The sequence below is a fragment of the Rhipicephalus sanguineus genome, chromosome 11 (genome assembly GCF_013339695.2).
Source record: "Rhipicephalus sanguineus isolate Rsan-2018 chromosome 11, BIME_Rsan_1.4, whole genome shotgun sequence".
In the NCBI taxonomy this organism is placed as follows: domain Eukaryota; kingdom Metazoa; phylum Arthropoda; class Arachnida; order Ixodida; family Ixodidae; genus Rhipicephalus; species Rhipicephalus sanguineus.
The window spans coordinates 24341956-24358066 of record NC_051186.1 but is presented as its reverse complement, the minus strand read 5'-3'; the positions used below and the strand labels follow the sequence as shown (position 1 = coordinate 24358066).

The window sequence follows — 16111 nt, the reverse complement described above, 5'->3', positions numbered from 1 at the left end:
GCCCAATGTGTTTGTGTTTATTAGGCTCTGTGTATTCTAATGGATCCGTACCAACGAGCTCGCCTCAACACCCTCTTAAGGCGCCGTGTGTGTGTTTTGTTGTGATGCATTCGTAGGTGCAATGTAATTGCTGCTACAAAAGCTGCTGTCTGGCGAGACAAAAAGAAAAAGCAAGCAAAACCGAGCTATCGCTTCACAAACTTGGTTTAACCGCGTTCAACGACGGCACTTTTTTTTTTTTTTTTTGCCGGCGCTCGTTGTGTGCATTTTGTTTTTCTCGGTCTTGTCGCTCTTCGCTAAACGACACAGCTAGTGGCGCATAGCTGTCGCCACTATAGCTGTGTTGTTGGGCGAAGGATCCGTGGGGTGACGAAGTGTGGCCACGGAGGGAAAACCGACATCCATAATTTTGTCGGCCAACTGCGCCAGAGATTCCAGTGTCGATGATGAAGACGCGGTCAGAATCATGCGCACCTGCGTTGGCAGGCGCTGTAGAAAAAATTGTCGAAGAATATGCGTTATTCGCTGGCGTAGCGAGATCGAGTGCCAAGGTTCGCATGCGACGCTAAAGTCAGTTGGTTTGCGATCGCCGAGCTCCTCTAATGTAAGGAGTTGCTGCAGTCGATGTTGTTCGGTATATAGTGCGCTTGATGAGCGTCTCCTTAAGGTGGTCATATGATGGGTGAACGACCTATAGCAGTACGAGGCGGAAGCGCTCCGACGACATGGTCATACATGGTCAACTGCGAAATGAGCCGATGACGACGGAACAGCGACTCTGTGGTGATGAACCAAAGTTCCGAGTCCGACAACCAGAACTCGGGGAGCTTGAGAGCGGAAACCTCGGGCTCGCGGGGTTGTGGCGATGGTGACGGTACCCGATGACAGGTCACGACTTTCTGGCTTCCGAAATGACTGCGAAGACTGCGGGGCTCGAGATCCTAGCGGCTGTCTAAGCGGAGCGGTCGAGGCAAGCGCGATTCAGGAAGCGAGAGCGATCAGGCCAAGTCCGGGTCACCAGTTTGTGGAAACAGGCAGACAGACGTCGATGCTGTGAGACCACAAATCATATATTTTGTCAGAAGCCATTTAGGCAGACGCGAAAAAGCACAGGCGCAGCCATCTCGTGCTTGGCGCGTCGTCGTCGTCTTCTCCTGGTCGGATCCTCAATTGTGGCACGTACTAGCGCGCTACACCAATTGACTATCCAGCTTTCGGTCATATTGCAGCCATGTTCTATTCCCTTCAGAACCACACACTCTCTTGCTATTCTGGTGTTTGTTCTATTCGGCATATATATTAAGGCTGTGGGCGTTTATGCGGAGCACATTGCGTCACGAGGCAAACAAGCACTCTGGGCCCGGAAGGCTTGGACAATCGGGGAGTGCTACGGGCGGATCCGGAACCGGATAGTTTTACGCTATCGTGCCTTATGTCAGGCTGCTGTCTCTTCTGCGCCTTCCTTTTATCTGGGAGGATTTGCAGCTCAACAGCTCAGGGTCTGCACGTGACCTGCGCAGAAACTTGGCGTATGACGTCATTAGTAGAGCGACACGTCGCTGTCGACCCTAGCTCCGGCAGCAGCGATGCTGGCGAAATAGTCCGCTCTCTCTCTCTTGGTGAACCTTCTTGCTTCATTCCACATTTACATAGAACTCAGAACAACTGTTCTATATGTAACGCTGGTTCTAAGAAGCTGGGACGTTCATCGAAAGCGGCACGATGTAGGTCACTGGCCCCCTAGTGACACGGGCCAACCATGGACGACTGACACTGACAAAATAGCGATACGTATGCGACGCCACGCAGGACTTTGCCTTTCATTGAAATTGGGCGGAGGTAATGTGACGGCATATATGCGGCATTTGTGTTCAGGTCAAGCTGTTGAGGTGCACGTAGACTCTCCCCTTCTGCCTCGGCTAAACAGTGGAAAAAAAAGTTTATTCACAGTACACTGCGTGCGTAGGGCACAAGTATAGCGCGGTCTTTTGGGCGCATTGCTCGTGTGTTTGTGATCTTGCTCTCCGCTCTACGCGTAAATACGCTCGTTGCTAGGCGGCATTGCTTTCCCACGCAGCGTGTGTATTGCTTGGTTACCGCGCCTGGAAGAAGAAGAAAAAAGAAATCAATGTTCGGTTTCCCGCGAAACGCTGCTAAGCACTGCGTGTATAGCTCCAGCTCGGAGTTTGGTTTAATGAACTTCTCGCTGTCCTTTGACCTTTTCCGATGCCATTGTTCTCGGGAGTTTCGCTACTGCGCGGCATTCGAATGTCACGTGCTTGCATCGGTGAAACTGTGGATGCATGCGTCACGACGTGACCGAGCGGTTAACGCGTTGTCTGTGCGATGTTGTCTATTTCGAGTGTTAGCTTCGTCGTTGTCGCTCGAAGCCGTTCCTTTTATTTTCGGCCAAGAACGACGCAGATCGACAGTCAATCGTCGCTGCTCGAATTACGCTCTCGTCTTCGTGCTGTCCACTCGTGAGCTATATTCGATAAGGAACAGAGAACTTGTTTTCTTAATAGTGAACTTAATTGTTTTATAATAATGAATTCGTGGAGCGGGAATTCAAATGACTGCGATTCAGCGAACGTACATCCCGATAAGAGGAATCTGACTCTAATAAAATCGTTTCTCTCTTTCTCTGTTAAGCCGTATTTTCGGGCACACGACATTCATGTGACATCGCCATTCTTTTCAATTTCACGAGCATCGTATACGTGGTCCTTGCGTATGGCACACGGACCCGTCTTTGTATGCGCAGACGCCGTGCATGTTGCAGCGAAAGACGCGTCACCGAAGAATCGCCAATGCCGTCGCGTTGACCTTCTCACCGCCGCCCCCCGCCTGCACCGTTTTCTCGCCGCCCACGCTGGAAATGAAAACGACTCGCGAAGCGCCTTCCTCGTTCCTTCACGGCGCCAAGTTCGAGAGAATAAGAAGCGGGGCGTGGTACGTCGCCCGCTGCGCAGCCGTTCGCGCACGTACCTCGCATGCACCATCGTGCACGTGCGTGCCTGCGCGCGGCCGTTATTCACGCTCGTGGCGAATAAGATCGAGAGTGCGCTGGGCTCCTTCTCGTTTTCGCGTGCCTTCCCCACGCGGCGGCGCTGTGGGCGAAGAACAAAGGGATCTTGCGAGCGCCCTGTGAAGCTTTTGTGTCGATGAGTGCTACTCCGCGGCCATCTATCTGTCTTCAACTGGCCGGCGTAATTTCGCCCGCCCCGCCCTTCGTAACCTCGCCTCTGGAAAACGAGTTTTGCGTTGCTAGACGAGCGTGCGATTCTTCGGAGAAGTTGCTTTGCGCGCAAGGACGCTTGTGACCCGCCATAGGCGCGCGCGTACGTGTAGCGGATGTGACGGGAATCGATGCCGGCTGCCGTGTAGCGGTTTCTGCACCCGGATTCTGCGTGAGCGACCGAGCTTTTGCCGTTTTAAGGACAACGCAACAGTTGAGTTCGCTTTGTGAAAGTGGTTGTATAATATATATCAGTCACCGACGTTGCCGACACGTTCTCGCATATGCTGTCAGCATGTTATGCTCGGTTACGACCTAAGAAAGAATGTCGGCTCCACCCACAGCCATCGCTGCCCCTCCCACAAAGAATTTGCATAAATGCTCTACCCAATAGCTCTTACTCATTTTCCTGACGTCAAGCGCTGCTCGAATGTTTCAGTTACCTTTGCCATACAGGCGGACGATTGTCTCGCTGGTTTCAGGTCGGAAACTTGAACGTCATGGTGAACTTCGTCAGGGATTCTGACATCGCTCCTCAGGCAAACGCAATGTTTGATGTAGTAACGACGAACCTTCAACTCTTAATATTCACATTAGCAGAGAAAAAGTGCTTACGGTTCGAGCGGACTAGCACGACTTTCACAGGGCGGTTCTGTGGGCGGAGCTGACATATTTTTTCTTAGGTTGTAACCCAGTATAGCAACTGCATTTGGTAACGAGAAAAACCGTTACTAACGTTCTAATATAGTTAGCGCATGTGTCAGTTTCATCCCGTCATTTCACTGTGAGGTGCTATGTGACATTACAGAGCCTCCCGGCTCGGCGCACTCCCACATACAGTACTTTAAATCATCCGCGTCGGCTCTCAGCAACTATATAGTTGCGTGTATATTTCATTGCCGGAGCACAGGAAATCATTCGTCAGGCCGTCGTCTCGCTGATGACGTCACACGCTCGCGCCGCTCACACGTTTGGTCGCATACGCGCACAGGTCCACCTGTAAGCGCAGTAAACGGTTTGTTCCCAGTGAGTGAAATCTTCTCACTTAAAGGATATACTCACACGATTTTAAGGCACCGCAAGAAGGGACATTTTTCATTTCCCTGGCATGCAGTGTTGACGCTGGAGCCAGGAAACACGTATAAAATATATTATTGTGGTCTCAAAGTTATCGTCGCCCATCATCTGCAAGCCTGCAGCCCCACCGCAAAGGACGTTCTGCGTGCTGCTGAAAAGTTTGAAATCGCTGTCGGAGTCGCTGGACGACAATTCACTCATCGTTGTTTCCGTGCACCACGTACAGGTGACAGCAGAGGACACAGTATTGGATTTCGCTTAGAATGACAGAGAGCTGAGCTAGTTGTTAAGTATTCATTCTAAAAAGACAGGGCGTGCAAACAAGGACACAAGAAGGAAGTCAGGACATCACAAACGCCGACTAACTGAATAGATGCACAACGGCGAAAAAGAAGGAAGGCACGAAAACTTATCTGCGCACGCTCATGCAATAGGCAAACCTATCAATCCAGCACGCGTGGGGGTCTACGTGGAAGATAACTGTTAAGGCATTTGATTTCATCTTCATGCAAGTTAATCGACGGTTGGCTCACGCATGCGCTACCACTATTCTCGATATGCCATGCCTCAATCATCAGACGCGTTTCTTCATTCCTATGTCTGTACAAAACTGCACATTCATTGAATTTTGGCGTGCACTTACAATCTCGACAGTGTAACGATAGATTAGAAGGTGCGCCTCCGGTTAGTGATCTTTTATGTTCTAATAATCTCTGGTTAATGCAGCGGCCTGTCTGTCCTACGTAAAAGCGGCCGCAGCTGAAAGGAACCTTATACACCACATTTTTACGGCAATCAATGAATTTGTTTGTGTGTTTTACAAAACAAATATCGGTTCACTTCTTGTCTATTACTCGCTCATTCTTCCTCTGCACAGCTGCACATATCTTACCTAGCTTATTGGCAGCCGTGAAAACAACATTAACGCCGTATCTACTTCCTACTCTCTTTGGCCTGTGAGATACGCAATGAATGTACGGTATATCTACGACACGTTTCTTCCTGTCGCTTTCTGCAACCGTGCTTGGACTTAACATAATGGATTTCTTTAAACGCTCAGTGACAGTGGCCACTGCATCACGGGGATAACGTATACATCTAAAAGACGCGTAAGCTGTGCGTTAAAGCTATCACTCATTTTGTGCTCACACGACTTGGTGAGGGCACACTTAAGTCAAGACATGGCGATACGTACGTTTTCTACAACCTTCGAGTGCTTCGACGAAAAATTTAATAGCGGTTTTGAAGATCTAGGAGCATGATGTCAGCACACGTGGTTCTTCTGAAACGTGAAGGAAATGTCTAGAAATTGTATTCCTTTATTCTGAGGCAACTCTTTAGTAAAGTTCAGCCCTCCTCCATTTAATACAAATTTTTCGCTCACTCAGGTTACTACCACGTTTTCAAAGCCCTCACCACTACAAAAAATCAAGTAATCGTCCACATAACGAAAAACCTTAATGACGGAATTGCCTAAGGCACCTTCCAAAAGTTTGTCAATCTTGCTAAGGTATAAATCGCTAAGAACCGGAGCAACATTAGAACCAATACATATTCCCGATTTCTGCACATAAACGCCTTCCTTTCAACCTACCAGCGTCGACTTTAAATACATGGAAAGAATTTCTAGAAAAGCCCCGGTAGAAACACCACATTTATCGGTGAAAACCGTCTCGTGCCCTTGTTCGTTAATACATTCCTTGACACATTTTAACAAGTCCTGGCAAGGATTAATAAAGGTCTTCAATATGCATACTAAAAGCTTTACAACAGCCGGGATTCTCCTCTGAGAGGAACTGAACTAGCGTTTGAGAATTACGCATACGAAAAGGGTCGGGAAAACTCAACGAAGTTAAGCAGTTCTGCAAATAACTAGATACAGCGACTTGCCAGCTGCCTTTCCCTGAAAGAATTGCTCGAAAAGGAATCTCGTTCTCATGTGTTTTCGCTGAAAAAAAAAAAAACAATTCTAAAGTAAGTGATTTAGCCTTCTTGACATTACAAGCTATTCTCTCAAGATTATGTCTTAACAAAAGGTCGACAGCACGTTGCCTAACTACCGATGGTTTAAGTTTTACCGTCCTAAAATTCTTTGTTATGGCTGTTAATGCTTTTTCCGAGAACCAACTGTCCGGCATAATTACAAAATACCCTTCCTTATCTGAAATTACTGGCCTGAGTTTCTTCTCCACACAATAATTAACGAAAGGCCGGATAGGATCAGGACACTTGAGATGCATATTAGATACCTTAATACTAGCAACGCAGTCTGAAATTCAGTGGAGCGCTCTTCTTCAAGAACTAGCCTAGTGATTGTACGCGGCAAACTTAAAAAGTCCATTGGTTTCAGGTTCGGCTTAAAACAGTATTTGGGATCTAAGGCTAGGGTTTTGCAGTGACTATCTTCTAAGGCAGCTTCTCCAAGTACTAGCAAGTTATTTTGTGGTGAAACAGTAGAAAACATTTTCCTCTTACGTGGGTGAAGTTCTCGAATTTTTACCCTCCATATGAATTCCGCATGCTGGTTAGCTACCCTTATCCAGTCGGCGTATAGATGTTTCTGGCGGCGATCGTTGTGTACCGACAGCATCCGGCAACAAGGCACGTTGCCGGATGCTTCTGTTATTCTCCTAAAGTAAAGACTTGTAGATTTTAGCTTTTGAGGGGCATGCATATACGTTGTGTCCATGATCGAAAGTTGCAGAACATGCGCTTTTCTTATTGACTGCCCCACTGTGCACCTTCGAGTTGACAGTCGGTCTCCGTTCCTGGCCTGTCCTGTTCGGACTGGGCGGGGAGGAACTCTTTCGGGCAGCGCGGCGGCCATGTTCCGATTGCGAGGCGTGACGTGCCGCCGCGCCCGTTGATTCTCGTTTTCGGTGCCACTGGCCCACGTGGAAACAAAAGGCGCGCTCGATATAAATGATGGAGTGCCATAAACGGGACGATTGTGGGGGCCCCGCCTTGCATTTGTCCGCGTTGTGTGGGAGACTCGCCCCTTCGACGGACAGGACCGATGCCACATTTCGCCGCTCACTGGTTGGTTTGTGGGGTTTAACGTCCCAACGCGACTACTTATGAGAGACGCGGGATAACGTGCACTGTCACCGCACAGAATACACGATCGAAATGCGTCCGCCGTGGCCGGTATCGAAGCCGCGCCTTTCGGTTCGGCAGCCCAGCACCGTATCCACTAAGCCGACGCGGCGGCTCCTGTTTTGTGCTGGAACGCACATACAGTCGACGCACCTATGTGTGACTCCACGGTTATGAGGATGACGGTGATGATCTCGTGTCGAATGGCGGCGGCGACAAATTGTCACTTAGCACGGCATGCAAGGGCTATTATTGCATCGTATTCGAGCATTCCGTCTTATATCTTTACGTATACGGCTGCGACGATCCCATTGTCGAGAAAGTTGATGGAATTTACACCATCGAGTCGAGTATGGGTCACTCGCTCCGTCGACGCCCACAATGTCCGAGTGGAAATCGCGTTTTGCTCCGACGCAGTGTGCGCCCTAGTGGTATTCCATAGATCCGCGTTGGCATATATATCATTGGAATATTTTCTTTTTCTTTCGTGCGTTGAGAGCACGATGGTTCACACACTTACTGTAAGCACGTACAGTGACTGTTATCCTTCAAGTGTTATCTAAAGAAAATTAACGACATATCAGTCAGTGCTACTTTTCGAGAGCCGTTCTCAGTATTCGATATACAGGGTGTCCCAGCTATCACGCAGCACGATTTAAAAACAGAGGAACGGCGTTACGCCAAGCAAACCTACTGCATATTGTTCCTAGTCCGCTGGAGTAGACACTGCTATTTTTTTCGTTAATGAGGTTTAATTAATTAGTCATAACTATATTTGTAACTCGACAAGTACTCACCTAGTTGTCAAAATGTCAATGAGGCGTATGTAGGCATGTTCAAAGGACATCTAACTGCGCAATTTTTAACAACGTACCAATTACGTGCTCATTTTTTCCAGCTGATAAAGAAAGCCCGCGAAATATGAAAAATAACACGTGACTACACTTCCACCGGCAAAGGAAACCAGCGCCCTCAAATAAGCTTACTGCAAACAACTGCTTTGCCTGTTGTCCGTTCCGCATTTTGGCAGCGTTCCGCATTTTGGCAAGGGTACAGGTCGGGCGCCAACGGTATGCGCGCAATTTCGCTGGGATTCCTTCCGTTCGATAGTACGCCACAATCATCCATATCTCACGGCCGACTGCTCTCATTGATAACGCGGCAGGTGTTATGATTACGGCCTGACTCTGTAAAACCAAGTGGTGCGTTTCTTAGGCCGGGAAGTGGCAGATAGGGCGATGCGTTTTTTTTTTCTTTCTGCATTTTTTCCTTGATTCTGTCTACCTCATAGGGAGCCTGTTTGAGGGCGCTGGTTCCCGACGCGCGCAACAGTCTAGTCACGTGTCACTTTTCATATTTCGCGGGCTTTCTTGATCAAGCGGAAAAAATGAGCGCGCAATTAGCACGTTTTTGAAAGTAGCGCAGTTAGATGGCATTTGAACATGCCTACATACGCCTCATTGACATTTCGACAATTAGGTGAGTACTTGTCGAGTTACAAATATAATTATGACTAATTAATTAAACCTCATTAACGACAAAAATAGTAGTGGCTACTCCAGTGCACTAGGAACAATATGCAGTAGGTTTGCTTCGCGTAACGCCGTTCCTCTTTATTTTAAATCGGGCTGCGTGATAGCTGGGACACCCTGTATAGCTGGCTGCCCAAAGCACGGAGTGCCCCAACATACATACACGCAACTCTAATGAAATGGCCTACGATTTGTGGGACGGGCAAAAGGTCCCGCCTAGGTGACTGCCAGCATTTCTTCAGTCCTGGCGGCTTCCTCGGCCCGCTGGACAGCCCAGAGTTGATCGTCAAGTGCAGAGATGTACGACGCAATCTCCCAGCGCGCGCGGGGGCTGCGTCCCCAGTATTTTTCCTTATCCCTATATTCCTATATTCCCACAGCGTGTGCTGCGTGGATGTATAGAACCACAGTTTTTGCATTTACCTGTCTAGGTAAGAAGAATTGGGCTGGCGTGCCCTAACCTCGAATGGCCTGCATTAACGGTCACTATTTTGGAGTGTGTATACATAGCCTCGGCTGGATTGGCACATTTTTTTTTTTTCAGATAGTATTTTAAATGTGTACGCAGTATTGTTGTATCACTCGATGATTTTGTCGATTGACGAGCGTTTCCAGAGTTTCCTCTCTTGAGGATGATGCGTGGTATGTATTACATGGAGGAAACCAAGGTTAATGACTCACGCGCGCAGTGTCGAATATCAACTAAAATATTCGCACTTCACTTGGTACCAGTGCAATTAACACTATGGCGACCCCGCGGCGGTATAGTGGTTATGTCGCTTGACTGCTGCCCGAAGGTCGCGGGGTCGAATCCCGGCCGCGGTGGCCGTACTTCGATGGAGGCAAAAAGCCCGTATGCTTAGATTTAGGTACATGTTAAAGGGACACTAAAGGCAAATATTAAGTCGACGTTGATTGTTGAAATAGCGGTCCAGAAACCTCGTAGTGCTGCTTTTGTGCCAAGGAAGTGCTTATTTTGAAATAAAATCACGTTTTTAGTGGTCCGCATGGCGTTAGCGCGCTTCAAATCTCCCGCCTGAAAATACGACTCTCATACGTCACTGCTGCCGTGCCCAACGTTGCCCGCTTTTACTGCGCGGCCGCCGACACTAGTAGCAGCAGAGCGGAAGTAGCGGGACCCACAGTAGCAACAACGGCCATCGAAGCTTGCCGCAATCGCCGCAATGGATGTGGACGGAGAACTTGACAACGAGACATTGGCTCGCGACGCTGGGCTCCAATTCAGCGACTTGAGCCCCGATGAACGCGGTATGCTGCTGAGGGCTCGTAGTGCCGGCGTCGTTGCGTACTACGATAGCAGCCTCGGCAGCGACTCTCCCGAGCCCGAGCCCGAAAGCAGCGAGGAAACCAGCAGTGCGGTGTCGGGCGACGAAGCTCATGCGGCATTTTGTCGAACTTTCTGTCAGAGCGACCTTCACGAGCGCGCAAAACACACGCGGGCAGAACGCGATCCCGAAACTACCACTCAGACGGGCGAGGCGCAGTTCGGCGAAAACGAAACCTTTGAACCACGCGCGCCGTTCCCCCTGGCAACGCCACGGATGTTTTTCTTTTTTTTTTCATGAATCAAGCGGAAACGAACAAACAGCATTTTATTACGTCTTTTGATGCTCGGAAGGTTCTTTTTTTACTGCTGCTAGTTTGATTACTAGTGATCTGTTGTAGGCCGACTTCCATACGTCATCGGGATCACTTCGAAAATGTCCCACTCGTGGCGCTCATCATGTGATACATTTAGCTTAATTTCTCGGTAAGTAGGGCACTGCTGTTGATAATATTGCCGTTTTAGAAGTTATCATACATTGGACTTTAACTCTGACATAAATTGTAATTTGCCTTTAGTGTCCCTTTAAGGAACCTAAGGTCATCGAAATTTCCGTAGCCCTCCACTACGGCGTCTCTCATAATCATATAGTGGTTTTGGGACGTGAAACCCCAACAATTGTTATCAGGGGCGTAGCCAGAAATTTTTTTCGGGGGGGGGGGGGGGGGTTCAACCATACTTTATGTATGTTCGTGCGTGCGTTCCTATGTGCGCGTGTATATATACGCAAGCAAAACTGAAAAATTTCCGGGGGGGAGGGGGGGTTGAACCCCCCCCCCCCTGGCTACGCCCCTGATTGTTATCGTTAACACTAACGAGAATTGATGGTGTTCTGCCCCCTCTTGAAGAGAGCGGCCATTTGCTGTGTGTGTTTGCCTTTGAAGTGCCGCCGAAGGAATGTCTTTTCCCGCCGAAGGAGCGTCCTTTCCCCAAATATGTCCTGACTGGAGGGCCCGTTCTTATCTTCGAACCCCTTCCTTTGTTACCCACTTTAACGGGCGACACGTGCGACCATTAGAGTGCAGCTCGGTGTCGTCCTTGTCGGCTCTTGGAGAGGGAGAAAACGCCGCCGCCGAAAGAAGAAACGCAAGCGGCAGTCTCGCCCCAGCAGCCCAACCAGCAGCACCGCTTTTTTACGGGGACCGAGTGCTTGTGAATGTTTTAAATGAAATGTTTCTCTATTCCTGCTAATTAAAGTTACTTTTGTTTAAATGTTCACCGGTGTTCAACCGTTAACTGGCTGGATAGCGGACGCTTTGACCCGTCAAATGCGAGCTGCGAGACCAGCATAGTAAAAAAGCGAGACAACTGCCATCGGCCGCCAACTCAACGTCCGCCGGCAATGGGATACGTCGCCACGGCAAGACCCCCGGTTTGGCCCAGACATTCGCCCACTGCAAGGATTACATCGCCCAGGAGTTGAGCCGCTGACAGCACAAGGGCAGCAACAAGGTGGGCTCGTTTGATCCTTCAACGCGCAGCTTAGCACCATTTGCTTCACATACGTCCGCTTCGAGACAAAACGTGAAACACGCAAAAATGGATCAGGACAAGCTGACGCATGAGTGTCCAAATATCACATCAGAGGATGAAGCTTCCACATCAAACGTTCGACCGCAAAGAACAGCAGCACTTTCGATGAAGGCTCAAGAAATTTATGAAACATGCCGCGAAGAGCACTGCCGCAAACTAGACGCTATTTGGAAGAAAGTGGAGACCGCTCTTCACAGACTGTCATGCGCGAAGGAAGGACAGTTTACCAGTGCCGCAAAGCAGCTTCGTGCAAGCTATGAGCGCTACGAGCATGTCACCGCAAGATACGCTTCCTTTCTCGACAAGGCGAACACGTCTGAAGCCAGGCAGGAATTACAGCTCCAAAAGGCAATCGATGCAGACCGTGAGGCGATCGTCAGCGAGAAGTTACGTGAGGCTACGCAACAAGAACGCGACAATGCACAGGAAACAGCTTCGCAGTTCTCTATATCGGCCCACTCAAGAGCTTCCTCGCGATCACGACGATCGGGCTCCTCCACGATTAGCCTAGCCGCTGTGCAGGCACGCGCGCAAGCCGAAGCTGTCAAAGCAAGAGCTGAGTTTGGTCGTAAAGAGGCCGCGATGCGCCTAGAGAAAGCAAGAATTGAGGCCGAACTTGAAGTCTTACAGCATGAGAAAGAAGCAGCTGCAGCAGACGCGCAGGCAAGTGCACTCGAGGCAGCCGTAGAACAGGATGGCGGGGAGTGTGTGCGCCCGCACCCACCTATAGACCGAGCACAACGGGTTTCGAGCTACATCACTGAACAAGCAACCATACGTGATGCAGAGCTTGCGTCTCTTCGGGCGACTGTTGTGCACGCAAGAAGCCAGAGCTTGGAGCATGCCGAAGCAACAAACCGCCACACGGACTTGCATCATTATCAGCAGCCGCCTGCGTACACGCCGCCACCCAACAGTCCCAGCTCGGAGCTTGTCGGTGTCCTGAAGTTCCTGTGCCGAAAGGACCTTGTCTCTACTGGACTGACGAAGTTTGATGATCGACCTGAGAACTTCCGTGCTTGGAAGTCATCTTTCAAGGGCGTCATCAGAGATGTAGATCTTTCTGCGCAGGAAGAGCTCGACCTCCTTATCAAATGGCTTGGTCCTGAATCATCACGTCAGGTTCGAAGGTTGAAATCTGCGCACGTCGATGACTTTTCGAGGGGCTTAAACGTCGTGTGGAAACGGCTAGACGACACCTTCGGACGTCCCGAGGCAATTGAGGACGCGTTGCTGAGGAGATTGGAGGACTTTCCAAAAATACCGTACCGGGATAATGCGAAGTTGCAAGAGCTCGGCGACCTCCTGCTGGAACTTGAGGCTGCAAAGACTGATCCGTACCTCGCCGGTCTTAGCTATTTGGATACCGCTAGAGGTGTAAACAAAATTGTTTCGAAGTTACCATCCGGGCTTCAAGAGAACTGGATGTCAGTGGGAACAAAATACAAACAACAACACAACACTGCATTCCCACCTTTCTCAGTTTTCTCCAAGTTTGTTCAAGATCAAGCAAGCATGAGGAATGATCCTAGTTTCATCTTTCAACCGCAAAATGCATCGTCTTCGTTCACACAACAAAAAGAGGAAATTACGACCAAGACCTCGTGGCAAAAATCATCCGTATCAGCAAGGAAAACAAACGTGGATCACGCCTTCGAACACTTCCAGGAAACCACTCCAAAGGAGCTGCCTGAGCCGAAGAGCTTGGAAAAATGGTGCCCGCATCACAAGAGACCCCACCCCCTTGAAAGGTGTCGCGCTTTCCGAGAAATAGCATTGGAAGAGCGGATAACCTTCCTCAGAGCGCAGGGTATCTGCCTGCGATGCTGTTTATCCACAAACCACACGCAGTCGCAATGCAAGGTGGTCGTGAAGTGCCATATATGCAGCAGTGGTGACCATGCAACAGCGCTCCACCCATCATCTCCGTGCTCAGAGTCGCCGGAACCTGCTGACAGCGACAACAGCTCTGCAGATCATTCGGAAGGGAGAGTCACATCTACGCGTACCGAGGTAGCAAGCACCAACGATAGCTACAGATCATGTGCTAAAATCTGCCTCGTGGATGTGATTCATCAGTCTCAGCCTGAATCGACACTCAGAGCATACGCTATACTCGATGAGCAGAGCAACCGTTCGTTGGTTAGGCCAGAGCTTCTCGACGAGTTCAATGTGGAGGGGACACCCACCAGGTACACACTACGTACTTGTTCCGGCAGCACTGAAGTTGTTGGAAAGATCGCTCACGGCTTCTTCGTACGGAGCGTATCGGGTGATGTCAAGCTTCCCCTCCCGCCTCTTCTCGAGTGCGATAACATTCCTGACAACAGGGAAGAAATTCCAACACCAGATGCCGCACGGAACTACCCTCACTTGTCAGCCATTGCAACTCACATTCCGCCTCTAGAGGAGGCAAGAATACTGCTTCTCCTCGGCCGAGACGTACTCAGAGTTCACAAAGTTCGCCAGACCATAAACGGGCCGCTCGACGCTCCTTATGCACAGAGGCTCGATCTCGGGTGGGTCATTGTCGGAGACGTTTGCGTGGATCGCGCACGCAAAACAGGCACTGTAAATGTGTTTAAGACACACGTTCCCGACAACGAACGACCATCGATCAACCCATGCACAAAACATTTCAACGTGAAAGAACCGCCGGTTCTCTGCGCTGCGGATGGACATCGGGCCCAGAATGATTTCTCATCAGTGACACCATCAGATGACTCCCTAGCACCTAATCTGTTCAAGACAACGCGAGAAGACAACGAGCGCGCCCTCGTCATAGAAGACAGGTCAAACAACTGGGTCGCCCATCTGCCTTTTCGCTCGCCGAGAGGTCGGCTTCCGAACAACAGAGACCAAGCTCTTTCTCGACTGTACTCGCTGCGACGCACGTTACGAAATAACGAGGAGACAAGAGAACGCTTCGTCAACTTCATGAAAGAGCTGTTCGTCAAAGGTCATGCAGCGGAAGCTCCACCACTTAACACGAAGAAACGCAAGAAGTAAGGAATGGCGCAATCAAGACATTCTGCCATCCGATATCAGAAGTGGTGCACTTCTTTTCACCTTTAATTCAACAGTGGCGTCTAACAACCGCAGACACCAGACGGGGAGTGTTCTGCCCCCTCTTGAAGAGAGCGGCCATTTGCTGTGTGTGTTTGCCTTTGAAGTGCCGCCGAAGGAATGTCTTTTCCCGCCGAAGGAGCGTCCTTTCCCCAAATATGTCCTGACTGGAGGGCCCGTTCTTATCTTCGAACCCCTTCCTTTGTTACCCACTTTAACGGGCGACACGTGCGACCATTAGAGTGCAGCTCGGTGTCGTCCTTGTCGGCTCTTGGAGAGGGAGAAAACGCCGCCGCCGAAAGAAGAAACGCAAGCGGCAGTCTCGCCCCAGCAGCCCAACCAGCAGCACCGCTTTTTTACGGGGACCGAGTGCTTGTGAATGTTTTAAATGAAATGTTTCTCTATTCCTGCTAATTAAAGTTACTTTTGTTTAAATGTTCACCGGTGTTCAACCGTTAACTGGCTGGATAGCGGACGCTTTGACCCGTCAAATGCGAGCTGCGAGACCAGCATAGATGGAGTCTGGAGTAATGTACTACAGGTCGTATCGGTTAACAGTATGTCGTATCCGTATTCGTGAAAGCGCAACGCTAACGCGTGCCGGTTACGCTACATTACTATAAAGAAGGCCTCCTCGGCGGGGAGTCCGAGCAAAAAATGCATGCGGTCTGCGGTTTTAGGCACCCCGAGCTTTCTAATGCTTCGTGACCGAGCTGAGATATCCGTAGAAGTACGTCACGACTCTTCTCGCCTGCTCGCATCTTTCTCTGTATCCAGCCCTCCTCCCCTGAGGTTGAAGTTGTTGGCACACACAGGCACACACTGACGGACGGAATTCAGTGTTTGCTCCACTCCAATTATAAATCAGTAGCGCTCACCGCGTTTTCCCTCTTCTGTGCATCTCACCGCCTTCGTCCAATCCATTATATAAAGCCCTACTTGTACTTTCAGTTGTTTTTCTTCCGGTGCAGCTCTTAAGGCCGACGGACAATCTTTGTAGCCATTCTTCTCTGCAAAACGGCAGTTTGGCCTAGTTGGAAATGGTTCATCATTTTAAGAAGCGCAGAATGACACGGGGACGAAGCATAGACACACACAGGACAAGCGCTTCTTCTCTCCTGTCGTTCGGAAGCCAGCTTCCCATTCTTCGTTGCGCAAGTACTGCGTCGCCGCCGCCGCCGCAGCGGCATTTGCTCACTTCTGCGTCAGCTGTTCGTGCCGCTT

At 49.8% G+C, this 16111-nt stretch overlaps 2 protein-coding genes across 4 annotated transcripts in view; both read left to right on the top strand.

The window, feature by feature from the left end:
- The window catches only part of LOC119374082 (uncharacterized), a 471916-nt gene that overhangs the window by 41792 nt on the left and 414013 nt on the right, over nucleotides 1-16111 (top strand). The gene's annotated exons all lie outside the window — the stretch shown is intronic.
- LOC119374912 (uncharacterized) lies at nucleotides 12404-14830 on the top strand. Its single transcript, XM_037645115.1, has one exon. The coding sequence runs from the start codon at nucleotides 12404-12406 to the stop codon at nucleotides 14828-14830; it is 2427 nt and encodes an 808-aa protein (XP_037501043.1).